Source organism: Athene noctua, chromosome 4 (assembly GCF_965140245.1).
Source record: "Athene noctua chromosome 4, bAthNoc1.hap1.1, whole genome shotgun sequence".
NCBI classification, from domain to species: Eukaryota; Metazoa; Chordata; class Aves; order Strigiformes; family Strigidae; genus Athene; species Athene noctua.
The window spans coordinates 56,013,525-56,027,893 of NC_134040.1; the positions used below are offsets into that span (position 1 = coordinate 56,013,525).

The 14,369-nt window shown below is 40.7% G+C and overlaps 1 protein-coding gene across 5 annotated transcripts in view; it reads left to right on the forward strand.

Moving 5' to 3' along the window:
* SLC20A2 (solute carrier family 20 member 2) overlaps window positions 1–14,369 on the forward strand; it is a 58,348-nt gene that overhangs the window by 18,388 nt on the left and 25,591 nt on the right. For 2 of the 5 annotated variants that reach the window (XM_074905438.1, XM_074905442.1), the window contains exons 2-4: window positions 6,696–7,244; window positions 11,986–12,126; window positions 13,339–13,424. In XM_074905438.1, the coding sequence (XP_074761539.1) occupies window positions 6,956–7,244; window positions 11,986–12,126; window positions 13,339–13,424 (516 nt within the window). In that variant the 5' untranslated portion in view covers window positions 6,696–6,955. Of the gene's footprint in view, window positions 1–748; window positions 856–937; window positions 1,023–3,439; window positions 3,461–6,695; window positions 7,245–11,985; window positions 12,127–13,338; window positions 13,425–14,369 lie in introns of those variants that run through there. The other 3 variants (XM_074905440.1, XM_074905439.1, XM_074905441.1) reach the window with 3 other exon arrangements.

Genomic DNA, 14,369 nt, shown 5'->3' on the forward strand with positions numbered 1-14,369 from the left:
GAATGGAGTAAAACCTAACAGTTAAATTTAAAACATCATTTATTTATAGACCAGTAATGTGTCCAAATAAATTTGCGTCTATCAGATTTTTAAATGTGACAATGCAGTTTTGATTTATGTTCCTTTTTGCAGAATAAAATAGCTTAATTGCATTATGTAGTATTAAAGCAAATATTTTATATAAAGCTAAGCTGGGTGCTTTTAGGCAAACATTGTTTTTGTCTTGACATACATACATGTTTCCCACTTAAAGGAGAGTGGTTGAAGGAATTTGGATTGGGTAATTTAGGTTGAACTGTTGAAAACGAAGTTGCTTGCTTAGGCATTGATCCAGTCAAAACTCGTGCACATCTTTAACTTTCTGCAGTCTGCGTAGCCTGTGAGACCTCTACTGACATGGATAAAGTAACAAGTATGCAACATCTTTCCTGAATTGGATGTATGTACCCTACAGTCACATGCACTTGAATTAGCTGTGCATTTATGTGTGCTTGCAAAGAGAAGACCTGGGGCTCCTCAGAGATTACCTGATCACCCCAAAATGCTCAGCTGGTGGTCAAAAATGAGATTTCCTTTCTCATCTATGCCTATGCTTAGGGGGAAAAAAAAAAAAAAAAAAAAAAAAGGAACGTTTTGTTGCTTTTAATATGAGCTTCATTGGATTGGTTTGTCTCACTAGTGCAGTCGTGACGCAGTGTTGTGTTTTATCAGTGCCCACCCCCAGCAGAATTCTTTGCTTAAGAGGAGGCAGATTTTCACCTACTGAATAAGACTCTGGACTCGCATTGATGCTTCTTGGTGTTGTCTTGTGTGTTCTGCTGTGCCGGAGTGAATTTTATCCCCGGACTGCCTGGTGTAAGTTACAACCCTCTTTCTACCCTCTGGAAGTTTGCATGTTCAGATGTAACTGTGCTGAATGATAGGATGTCTATTTTAGACTTCAGCCTGTATTTACAATCAGGAGGGCAAGTCGCTGGAAGAACCTAGCTCCTTTTTCTTTTGAAACAACTTTTAAATATTGGGTGAGTTTTAAAGATTTCTCTGCATGGTTTTCTTTTATAAAATATGTTTTCTATAACCATGAACACTTGTTTTCTCTGAATGGATCTTAATCCGTGGTGTTGAATCATAAAAAACACTTGCTTGTTACAAAGACTTTGTTCAGTTACTGAAGGATCAATTTGTCCTTTAGTCAGAGAAAAAGATATTTATCAGCAAAATGACCACAAGGACTTGTTGATACTTTACCTATCTTTCTTGTTTCTAGAAGTGCTGTTTAAATGTAACTGCTGTCTGTGCTTTTAGGGAATGTTTTCAGCAACAGAATCTCATGCTAAATATTTTATATTCATTTTTCACCTTTCAGTGGTGGGAACAGAGGTTGATAGGGACTAAGAAAAGGAAGCATCCCCTGGAAATTTTGGGAGCTGGCGGTGACAGTCCCTCTCTGCAATGTTAAGCTGGATGGGAGTCCTTGGAAAGCTATCAACTTCAGTCTTGTTTCCATATCAAGTAGTAGCATGAAGGATGCTTAAACACATTGCGAACGTGTCAAAATTGGAACTGATTGATACAAAAACTTCTTCTGCAAAATGCAGTAATTGATTTTTTTTAAAAGTAAGTCAGAGGTGCTTTTTGTGTACTGGAGCATTAAACTTGCATCATGCTTGGCCTTGTGACAAGTCCTCTGCATGTAATTTAGAGCCATATAGGGATGTTCTTAGTCTTGAACCACTTGAATTAATAACACCTTTAATATCATGAGTGTAGTGTTAGTAATTTACAAGCCTTGTGGCCCAAACATGAACTGGAAACGATAAGGACTATTGATGTGTATGATGTTAGTAGCTTTGGTTATAAATCAGGCTTGGTTTCTATGCAGTGCTTTGTTTAGTACCAATAGACTGGAGTGCCAGATCTGGTATGAGTTTATATACTTAGGTGGGAAGCCTGACAGATTGGTTTTATATAAAGAACAACATACATTAGAGAGAGATGGAATAACCTCATAGAAGCTGCTGTCGGGTAAGCATTTTAGACAGACTTTTCAGCCACTGGTAACTAGAAGTGAACCTGCCTGTCAGTACAAATTCAATGCCACTCTCTCTTGTGAAATGTCTGCTGTTTTCAACACTGCGGGGGGGAAAGAAATTGTCCTCCCCTGTCTGTCTTGACATAATGCAAAGTGGAACAGTTGTAAGAGTTATCTTGAGAAATGCTGCACTAGCTGCTGTCTTGATTTTTGCTCATACTCGGGCAATGACAAAACAGTTAAAACCAGGACCTCACAAAATCTCTGTCCCATACAGAGTAGGAGAAAGTTTTCAACTGCAGCACAGGGCAGCTTTTGAGAGCAGAAGAGCTGCATACAGCATGATTCATATATTGTGTGAGCTGCATGCGGGATGATTTATATACCTTTCAATGTTTCATGAGTGCAGTAGGTTCTTCTCTAATTTTCTGCAAAGAGAAGATTAAAGGACATTTATGGGGTCTCTGTTTTCTTGATGTCACATTGTTGAATTGCTGGTGGGTAATGCACTCTGATTGCTTCCCTAGACTTTGAACTTCGTCCCGAACTTTTATTTAACCATTTGTCTCTGTTGTTAGACATCTCTGTGTTCTCTTTAGCAGCAGTTTGTTTGGCAAAAAAGACCAACTGGCAACTTTGTTTTTCAAATTTCATATTATTTTTTCACTAAAAACTTGTCTAGGCTTAGAAGTGTACTGTGAGTTGCTTCCAGAAGAGCTGTCTTAGTAAATATCCATACATAAACATGTCCTGAAGTGATCTGGTGGTTACCAGGAGATCCTGACTTTTTTCTGAGAATTCATTTGTCGTTCTGCATGAGCCAAGGTGCTTCCTTACCTAGGTTTTCTTTTCATCTCTCCCGTAGGGAAGAAATAACACTTCATGTTGACAGAGTTATAACAAGATGTTTACTTAGCAACAAAATAAAGTCCAAGGGGGGTGTCTGGATCATCTGCCAGTGAGGCAGAGGGACGTGCTTAGCATTTCCAAAAATCAGATTTTTCTCACTCAAGTGCAAGTTCTGTAAGTTTATAAGTCCAGTTAAACAGTTAAAAGCTTCAACTTAGGCCTCCTAAGTATGATGCTCTAATTATGGATCATAAGAAAACTGCAGTAGCTAAAAATCTTGCCTTGACACAAAATCAGCTTCTTACAACTTTAAATTTAATCTCTGTGCATTTCCCTTCACTCTAATATCAGAGATGCACACTCCAGCTTCAGGTCCTGCAGCTCCCCGGTGCTAACACAGTTCCTCTGCCCTGCTAATGCCCAAGGGTGAGTTTGCAGCACGGCCACTGCAGTGCAGGCTGGGCTGGTTCAGGAAGAGTTATTTGAAGCATCAATAGGAAAATGAACTTTTCCACCCAGAGTCTGCTGCAGTAGCACAGCGCACCCGACTGCGGAGGCCATGGTGAAGGAGTATTGCAGGTAAATGGGAGGATTTCCTAGTGTCTAGCAGGTCAGATTAATTGCGTTTGGCGTGCATAGAGGTGTGTTGATGAAGCGTAAGTGAGCGCAGGAGAGAAACTGGCTAGTGACTTCCAGCTGTAATGCAGAGAGCCGAAGATCTGTCATTCCCTACAGTACGGTGTTTTTCCAGTTTCTTTTTCATCCCAGTAACAACACGAAATACCACAGGCTCTTGGGTTAGATTAGGTGATGAGGGGCATAGCTCAGCGTGTCTGAGCATGCCAGATGTATTTTGGGCTCTAGAAAGAAGCATGCTACAAGATTTAGTCTGTATTTAGTCACTGGCCTACTTTGCAGGATATTTTGCATTTCTGAAAACTTTCTCAGCAGAGATGTGTGCTTTTTTTTGTCTGTCTTTCTTTAAAATTTTAACATCTCTTACAGTTATTTAAGGTTTAAAGTAGTAATACCTAGCCATGCAAATGCTGCCTGCATGTTAATTTTTAAACATGCGTTTATTCCTTTTCCTTTTGATTTTCATCTTGTTGAAGACAAGGGTTGGTCGTTTCCGTTCTCTGTCTCTTGTGCAAATGCAGTGGATGTCAAGTCAAGCCTCCCAGGTTTTGGAGGAAGGTCTATTTTGAACCTCCACCTTGCATAAAATGACAGGAGGGGTGACTTCCTATTTGAGACATCCTCTTTGCCCAAGGCCGTATATCCCATTTCACAGGGGGGGAAATTATGTAGCTGCCTCTCTGAGCCCTTTGCCAAGAGCCCTGGTGGCAGACTTTGGGAGACTCTCTGGCCTTCATAAGGAGTTTTAGGAGTGTGCGCACACACACACTTGAACTCTTAATTTCTTTGGGACCATCTGGAGTAACCCCCTGGGAAGCTAATAAAGGCAACCTTGTGACTTAGAGGTTTATTTTGGAAGGTTCAGGAACTCGCTGTGGCTGGTAAATGTTGTCCCGTGAACTCTGTTGCAGTGGGAGAATGTCACATTCCCCCTACTCTTCCTTATTCCAGGAACTGGGTCACCACAGTAAATTGGTAGGTTGGTTGATAAGTGGAGAAAAGACAGGTCTCTGTTGGGAATAAGGGTCTGCTTTTGTCTTGCGAGTCCAAAGGAAACAGGTCTCATATAATCACGCCTGCAGATGCATGCATGGATCTCAGTCAGCTTTGCCCGTTTTCAGGAGAGAAAACTGGGGCACCGAGGTTAACTTGGCAAAGGTACTGTGTAAATCCATGCAGGATGAAGAATTTAATCGTTAATCTCCAGGATCAAGGAAGGACCCTAGCCCAGCACTTCATCTACCAAATATCTGATATACATAACAGAAAGTTTTTAACAAATAAATTTAATGGAGTTTTGTCTTCCTTCACAGGCAAGCAAGTGATAACTGTTTCTTCCAAATATTGTTAGCCTTTTCTGTCTCTGTCAAGTCCTTTTCCACTCAGTGGGCTCAGTACACATGAATTATAAAAAGGGAACAAGTCTTAAAACATCAAAAATGCACTGGTGCTTCATTTTCTCATGTTATCTCATAGTATAAAAATCCTTATACAAATGTTTTTAGCTGTTAAGACCTTTTGAGATGTTATTTTAGATTGTAAGGCATTTAAGGATTAATGTCTGCTCCATGTCTGGAAAAGACTGGAGCAACAGTTGTTCAGCCAGTTTGGAGCCTGGAGAAAGAAAGAGGGATATATTTTCTGCTGACTATGTATATTTAGAGAAAGCATCAATCCTCGACATCAGCTTAGGGGTTTTCTAGGAAACATGTATAGATGTGGTGTTTTCCTGCTGGTTGTTCTCAGGGATCCAGCATCTCAGAAATACGCAAAATCTCTTCTAATTTTTAATTTTGCCATCATTTCAGAGACCCTTCCTCCTTGCTACCACAGGATCTACACTGCACTGGGGTAATCAAAAAAAAATTAAGCATGATCTTGGAACTGTGGTTGTGGGTTTATTGTAGGAGACTGAAGTGGCTGTGGGGAGACTGAGAGCAGGAGGTGGGCTCCTGGCTTTTCATCTGATATCCCCTGATCTCTTGAAATGCTTCTTAAAACTGGTGGCCAGTGGATATTTGCTGCTAAATGTTCATTTAACCCCTTAGCATCTCCAAAATGGCACTTTTCTGGAGCCAAACAGCATGGGTGGCAAAGCAGAAGGTGGCATGGGATGTCTCTGTGGTGGCTGCTAGCAGAAGAGAAGCAGCCCTCAGAGAAGGCAAATGGTTTGGGCAAATCTGCTTCTAGCTTTTTACCATCCTGACATCAGTGTGGACCCTGTTGCTCTGCTTAGCAGTCTTTCGGATGATGAAGGTTTTAAAGTCTCTTGCTCTGTCCATTTTTTGGTTTGAAAGAACTCTCTCTTTTTTCAGATTAGGCTAGGACTAATTAAAATGTATTTCGAAAGACCATCATAAAACTGAAACTATCAAAAGAAATACTGGAAGATATCTGTAACAATGGTTTGAACATAATAACTGTTAGTAATTGGTAACCATATATAGGAAAGAGCAGAGATCTCAACATTTTAGTTAAACTTTTTTTTTAGACTTATCTAGAGCTCTAGGGATACATAGTAATATTGCGATTATTGTGCTGTTTCAGTGACTGAGAAGCTGTAAGAAAATTGTATTCTTACTGCATGGGATGTGATAACAGCAGTAGATTAATATTAATGCTCTTCAGAGTATTTTCAGTGGTGTTTCCTAGACAGACGTATAGATACAATCATTTTTTCAAAAGAGTGCATCCCTGGCTGCAGCTGATAAAACGCTGAGAGCTCTGCTGAGGTCTGTGGAGCTAGGTAATATACCTCAGCTGCGAATCAGGCTGTATGGTATGGTCTATATATTCTACATGTCTTATATTCACGGGGTGCAAAGAGCCAAAAAGAATCCTCCTTCTAGAAAGATGGCTTATCACACACACTGCTTGCTAAATTCAACACAAACAAAACCCCCAACCTTTCTAAACCCTTTTAAATTGTTCCAAAGATTTTCTCCATCAGTGATATTGCAAGAAACATATTACTTTGGAGGTGACCTAATTTTAACCTTTTCTGAATTGCTTTATGATTAGAACAGTCACATGCTGAGGTAGGACCCCATTAGTGGGTTTAAATCATCTGTTTACTTCTGAAAACACGCATTGTTACAGGCTCCGCTGAGTATTCCCTTTCTCTTTTTTTTATTTTCTTTATTTTTTATTTTCTTTTTTTTTTTTTTTTCTGTTGCAGGACAGAACATCGCAGTTGTACCAGTTTGGGAGCAAAATATGGAATGTGTTTCACTGCTGACCGAAGGCAGCCAAATGAACAGTATTTATAGTAGTTTGAAAATCAGCAGTTAGCAGTTTCTTCACATTCTAACACTACCCAGCACTTTCCAGAGAGAACTCATTGTTTACAAGAAATCTGCTTTCCAAATCCGTTGGTGCCCTCCAGCCTTGACTATTAACTATTTGCAAAGGGGAAGCTAATCTACGGTTTGGGGAAAAATGGCAATGGATGAGTACCTGTGGATGGTCATTGTGGGTTTTATCATTGCTTTTATTTTAGCCTTTTCAGTTGGTGCAAATGATGTTGCCAATTCTTTCGGAACAGCTGTGGGCTCTGGTGTAGTTACTTTACGCCAGGCTTGCATTTTGGCTTCTGTTTTTGAAACCACTGGCTCAGTATTACTGGGAGCAAAAGTAGGAGAAACAATTCGGAAAGGTATCATTGATGTTAACCTGTACAACAACACTGTCCCACTGCTGATGGCAGGAGAAGTGAGTGCAATGGTTGGTAAGTAATGCTTTCCTATTCCAAGTAACGTTCGTTGTGTATTTGTCATCCTGTTCATTGTGAATACTGTTAAATAAGTCTTTCCATCTTCTGGACTTGCATGTCTGGTTTTGTGTGAATGCAGGGGCCTGTATTCCCTTTTTAGGCTCATATGGTATTAAAATGCTTCTAATCATTTACAGTTTTCAGTGGTTCAGCCATTTGACTAACAGGAAAAAAAAATGTTTAACGTAATGGATCATATATATGTATTTCTACGGTACTGAAAAAAATTATTTTGGAGATTTTTATGATGGTAAATCGAAAATAGGTAAGCATGGCATTTGTGACTATACAGAAGATCCTACAGAAACAGTAGTTTGCAAGGAATACATATGAGGAGGAATTACCTAAATTATTTTTTAAAATTATAGAAACTCAAACATATTTGCTTAAACTGATTGTCTAGATGAGTGACTGCAATTAATCATGCATTTTATCCTCACCCATGGCAAAACTGAAGGAGCAGTAAAGATAGGTGGTCACACATTTAAGGTCTTTTTAATTTTTCTGACTCAAACTGACAGCAGTTCAGCATACCTTAGAGTCTTATAGTGTCTCTGTGCTTTTGTTTGTTAAATTAATCTCTGTTTAGAACAAATAGCATATTCTGAGGTATGTAACATTAAGCCGCAGTATTTACTCTTTGTTTATATGCAAGAGGCTTTGTGAGCTTTCAGAGAGCTCCCTCAAGGATCAATAGCAAACCTGCTTTGAAAGGGCTGGAGACAGCAGGAAGGAAACCCTTTCCCTGTGGGAGAGGCAGCCCAGAAAGGGGCCAGCCTGCCCATCCCTCTGCCACTTGGTCAGTCTGGCAGGTCTGTGGCATCTCATGGCAGGGCGACGTTATTTATATGAACATTGCAGCATCCTCTGTTTGAAAAGGATGCTCCACTCGAAGATTTTCTTCCTTAAACCTCCTTAAACCTAACCTAAATATTAATTCCGCCTACTCCCTCTAACCTTCCCACGGTTTTCAGACAGGACCTGCACGCAGAGATCTACTACATGAAGTTATTTTCCCATTTCTTTGGAGAAATTTAAAAAAAAATAAAAAATTAATGGACATTGAGTACCAGTTTCTGATTTGTCTGAGGTGGCTTTGTGTGCTTGAGAGCAGGGAGGTGGTTCCCTTGGGTTTATGCTGCTCCTGAGCCTCCTGAAGGTTGGCCACCTTCCCCTGCCCAAGGCAAAGAGGGGTTGGTTAGTGAGAAATCGCTGCTGGGACCGCAGCCGCTTCCCCAGACAGAGCCTCTGTGAGGCTGCCAACTTAAACCACATCAAATGCTCTTGGGCACCCCTCATCGCTTCCTCTTTCCTGATGTCTTGCAAGGTCAGCTGCGGATTTCTGGTCTTTCCCTCAAGCTGTATGGTGGCTTCTTAGTACCACTCCACTTGCATCATTTAACCTTCTGCTTCCTGAGATAGCAACATCATTTCCCATGGGCATGTGCCCGGGAGCAGCGTACACCATCTGAAATTTAAGTGACCTGCATCTTCTGACCTTCACATTCTTGATACTCAAGTCGTTGTTGAAGGAAGGGTCCTTTTCCCTTTCTGTATCTATTTCTGGCATCCTGATCCTGGCCAGGCAAAGTTTAAAGTCTCAGATGCCCCCTGTGGAGGCAACTGGCCAGAAGCTCAAAGAAAACAACCTATTTGCATGCATATTTACATAAGCCTGTGTGAACTTCATGACCAGTTACATTCCCTTCCTCCAGTAAGGGCATTAAGAAGAAATTCCACATTTTAAATCTTAGAATTAATCACAAGATACAAACTGCAGATTTCAAATTTTTTTTCCCTTCAAATCCATCTCCAGCTTTTCTCTGGATGTATGATATTTTTTTCTGTGTTTTCTCTGAGCCTTCCTGAATGTTTTCTTTTCCTCTTTCTGGTTTTGCTCTGCATTTTCCTCCCCATTCTCTCATGCCTTATGATCATGTTTTTGCGAACGGACTTAGCTTCTGAATTTTGATGAGGCTTAAATGAGTCAACAGGCTGGGAGAGACCAAAAGTTGCTGTATCCTCTTTCCAGATGTTGGTGGAAGATCCTTTGATGCTTGCAGCAAACAGCAGATGGTGATTTTCAAGACAACCTTCTCTCCTAAGGGAAAAAGAAGCAGGGAGCAATAGGATTAAAATTTCAAAATGTAACATTTTGTAATAATCTGTAGCATAATAAAATGTTGGTTTTTAGGCATTTGGGAAGTTAGGGACTGTTGCTCTTGGGAGTAAACTGTAGCACTTCCCTAGTATTAACTGATTATCAAGTTATTGTCAGGAATTGTTCGCGGTCCTGGTGGGAGCTGAAGTCAGTAACTGGTGCAACTGAGGAGATGCCACTGGCAGAGGACATCCCACCGACAGCGAGCACATCCCAGTCAGGGAAAAGCAAAGGACTAACCCAGTCTTGCAGGTGGTGTGATACTCAACGGGGGCTTGCGGCTAGCACACAGCACCAGAGCCTCAGGAGAATGGATGCAGTGACTTCAGCAGCAGGGGAGCATGAAATGCACCCTGAGCCAGAAGCCAGCACCGGCAACTCTTGGTCAGGGCAGTCTGCAGCCAACCCTCTTTCTTTAGGAGATAGCAACTGGGAGGAAAGGGTGTGTGGCCATCCTCTCAGCAGCATGAAGGGTCTGAATTTGGGACCCTGTGACAGGTCTAGAGAGTCTCCTGCTTCCTAGGTTAGTTTTGCAAAGATAAAAATTGAGAACATGAATTTTATGTTAAAGAGGAGTTAAAGCTTTGATGTAGGTAATTAAGGCATTGCAAGCCCAGAGGAATGTCCTGCTCTGGCTTGATTTGTATTTTCTTCTGTTCATTAATGTGCTTCCTTAAACTTCTTTAGACCACACATTGTCCTTCTCAGACCATCCATCGGTCCTCCACCACTTTCTCTCTTGCTCTCCTGTTTGCTTTCAAGGTAAAGTTGATTAAATAAGAAATAGTGCCATACTCCCTCTATTTCCCCCCCAACAAAAAACCCAGCCCTCACTACACATTTGCAGTGCAGCTGTGGCTTGATTGCATTTTCCCAATTTTTTAGATTGAGTGTTTTGTAATTACATATCTATGGCTGGCTTATCTGTTTATTTGGCTCTTTACAGATGTTACCATCTGTTTTCTCTTTCACCTCACTTCCATTCGCCGGCCTCTAAGTTCATGTCAAAGGTTTCAAAGTATATTTATTTTTATTTTAGTACAGGGGAAGAGAAGCCAAAAAATTAAAGAGCAGGTGTTCCTTATTTGATCTAGAATTTCCAATAGCAATAGGAGTACCAGTTGTTTTGGGATAGTACTGCAGGAGAGATCAGTTTTACAGACTGGTTGACTTCCAAACATAGCTGTGTATGATGCCAGAAAATCACCATTTGATGGCTCTGTTTCAAGACCTTCAAACCATCCTCTCCTGTTGGAATTCAGGATGGAGGCTGAGATTTTGAGTAACCGTGTATGCTCAGCAACCTTCCTTTAATCACCTGTGTCTGCTGCAGATCTGTTAAGAGAGGTGGCACAAGCCAGAAAATATGGGATCTCTCATGGCAGTTTGGTTGCTGCCGTTGGGACCTCTTAACACATGGAGATTTAGTCTTAAGGCCACGAAGTCTTAAGAGGAAGAAGACGTTCTAAGAGTCTAAGAGTCTTTTCTAAGGGTCCTCTAATATTAGATGAGATCCACAAAAAGCTTGTGTCACTGCCAAAATGATTTTAGTGCCTTGAGGTTAGTGCTACTGCAAGAGGAGCAGGGAACCTGTGCCCTTGCAATGTGAAAATGAGACAGAACATGGAGCTGCGTGCTTGAGGGCTTGGTGGCCAACTGTGGTCTGATCTAACTACCAAAAGCTGGGACTGAAAACAAATACAAGGCATTCTCTCTGGTGCTTGGGGCCTTTTTTTCTTTTTTCCTGCACTCTTGGCAAACGTTCTTCCTTGGGACATCTGTTGGGACACCAGGAATTGCATTTACTTTATAGACTGTTAGCCACCATCCCTTAGTTAGATCTTATTTCCTTATGCCAAGAGTATCTTTGGCTACTCCATGACTAAGATAAACCTTTTTTGCAGTTCTGAGTATCTGTAGTGCAACAATGAAGGCAGTAAGAGAGTCCTTATTCCCTCTTCAGTCCGTTTTTCCTATAGAGGATTCTGGATGGCTGCGCTTCACTGAGAAGAGATGTAAAAACTCTCTGCCCCACAACTTGAGCCTTTCTCTGGTAGCATCTGAATTTAGGAGCCTGGGTAGCATCTGAATGGTAGGAGCCATCCAAATGGTGGATGCCGCCTCACACTGATCTCTTGGAGGCTTCCTGGTCCTTCTTCCTCTTAAGAATGAGGTTTTCTAAGCTTGGTGCAGACTGGCAGACTGGGAGCAGTTTATGTATTTAATCAGGCAAGCTGTAAGTACTGGAAGCCTCCGGAAAAAAAAAAAAAAAAAAAGCAGAACTTGTGCAGTGTAAAGAGCTGTTAGTAATATAAAGTCACAAGTAAGATGCAGGAGTCAAAGCTGTTATTAAATTGTCTTAGTATCTGTTTTCAGAGACAGAACAGGAACAAAACTCTCTTTAGGAGATCTCTGTTCTGCATGTGGAGTGTAGGCAGTGCTCGTAAAAGAATGTGGGTACATGGCGGAGAATTTTCTGCGTGACATTATTGTTACTGTTGTTGTTTATACCATATGTTTTGGGGTTTTTTCTAGGTTCTGCTGTTTGGCAGCTGATTGCATCATTCTTGAAACTCCCGATATCAGGGACCCATTGCATCGTAGGTGCTACAATTGGATTTTCTCTGGTGGCAATTGGCACGCAGGGAGTCCAGTGGATGCAGCTTGTCAAGATTGGTAAGTGCTGTTTCCTTTTATGTGTGAGAGTATATGAAATAGTGTGCATTGTCTTCAAAAAACATTCCCAGAAGTTTGCTTTGTGCTGATAGCACTCCCTCCTTGCATTATTTTCCACCCCAGTCCTGTCATTCAGAAGATGCACTGATGCTGTGTTCATTAAGGGCTGCAGTGTATCTCCAGTGGAGAAAGGGGTAAGATGCAAGTTGCACCTCCCCAGCAGTAAGGTGAGGAGACATTGTCCCTCAGAGACATGCTTCAAGGTGACATTCCTCCTCTTCTAATTCTTTTTGTGGCATCTCATACCACCTCGTTCTTGCTCTCAACAATGCTAGCCATCATGTGAATGCCCACAGTCATGTTTCTCCACCCACCAGCTTCAGGCAGGCAAAAGCTGGGCATACACCACATGTTTAACTCACATCCTCCCACTGCCAAGATCAGCACAGCCAAGCAGGGATGTGAGGGAGTTTTCATTATTGTTTTAGAAGCCTTGTAACCGAAGTCGCAGCCTAAACCCTGTATTAAAATGATTTGATGCTGAAGGCACAGAAATACAATTGAGATGTAGACAAGTTGTTTTAAAATTCTGTCAAAAGCAGAAGAGAGTTTGCAATGACCACAGAATTGATCTGTTAACCATGCCACAAACAATAAATCACTCTGGATGAAATTTCCAGAGCACTGCCCTAATCCAGTTTTATTGAAATCAGTGGGAGTTTTGCCACCTACTTCAGTTTAATCAGTCCTGGACACTTGCAAATCTGGCCTGCAAAAAATGTACACGCATTGTTCATTGCAGTTGATGCTTCTATGGCATTTTTGAAATTTAGACTTTTGCCCTGTGAGCAGCATGGCATCCTGCTAGATGCAGTTGCTTTCTACTTGCTTGCAACATTCTTGATCATGGTGATTAGGAAATTCCAGGGCTTTCTTGGTCTACACAAGATATTTTCCTGATTAATTTGATTCCTAAACTTGCAAAATTATCAGGAAATGCTTTGGCTGATGTTTCTAATAGTGCCTAGCATTACTTTGACTTTTATGAGTGTCAGTGGACATTGAGTTGCACCAGTTGTAAGTAAACATACAGAACATTAATTCCAGTTGTAGAAGAACTGTTTTAAATTTAATGCTCATTAACCATTTACTTAACTATTATGAAACATTATTGTTTATTTCATGATTCATTCTTTCTTTTCTTCGACACAGTTGCCTCTTGGTTTATTTCCCCACTGTTATCTGGCTTGATGTCTGGAATCCTCTTTGTGTTGATTAGATTCTTCATTTTAAACAAGGTAAAGAAATCTCACTATTATAATGAGTGCTCAGTGTGAAGGCTGTGTTCTGGCCTCCCATTTGAGTACTGGCATTTCCAGAGTTGAAACTGTGGCTTGCCTTTTGGACAGAAGACCAGTCTTTTTTTTTTAAAGCCACTGAAACTGTACTTTCTCTTAGCAGTTCTGAAAGCTCAGAGTAAGTAATCTGACAAGTACTTGAGGCTTAGAAGGTGCTATGTGATATTTAATATTGTATATTCTGTTTGATTAAAGGATGGTACATTGAGATCGCTTCTGTATTAGTACAAACTTGATGGCATTGACTTAGCCTCATGATAGCTGTTCTGACTGTTATTTAAACAGAACAGTCCTGCCTTGGAGATATTCTAATTGATATTTCATAGTTGTGAAAATTTAAGCTTTGATTTTCAAGCACATCAGACACTAGAAGATGGGCATCTGCATATTTCCTAGATTCTCGAGAAACCTGAATTGATGTGTTTTAGTGACCTCAGTCACAAGTGACAGCTCTGAGGTAATATCAGTCCATATATCTCCAGTGTGGAAAACAATTTGCCTGCTATCCAGCATGAACTGGAAACCAGAACACTTTTATCTGCTCTTTCCATTTCTTTAACACCATTCAACTTGCTAAAATGGGGGAGTGAAGCACATGACAGTGACCTAAAATAAGGAAAACTGTATTAGCAGTTATACAGGGAGCTTAAATAGATGAGGGATTAATTCTTTTGCTATAAATAACACCACCTGTAACCTCAGCTTCATCATTCTTTATTTCTGATGTAAATAAATGTCAGCGATAAAAGCACGTGATAAATTTGATCAGACTCAGCTTTGAATTTAAAATTACTCAAGTTGCATAAAGGATGAGGAAAAGTTCCTCTAGTCCACTCAAAACCTAACAATTTAAGAAATTAGTCATCAAAATCACATGAACTCTGG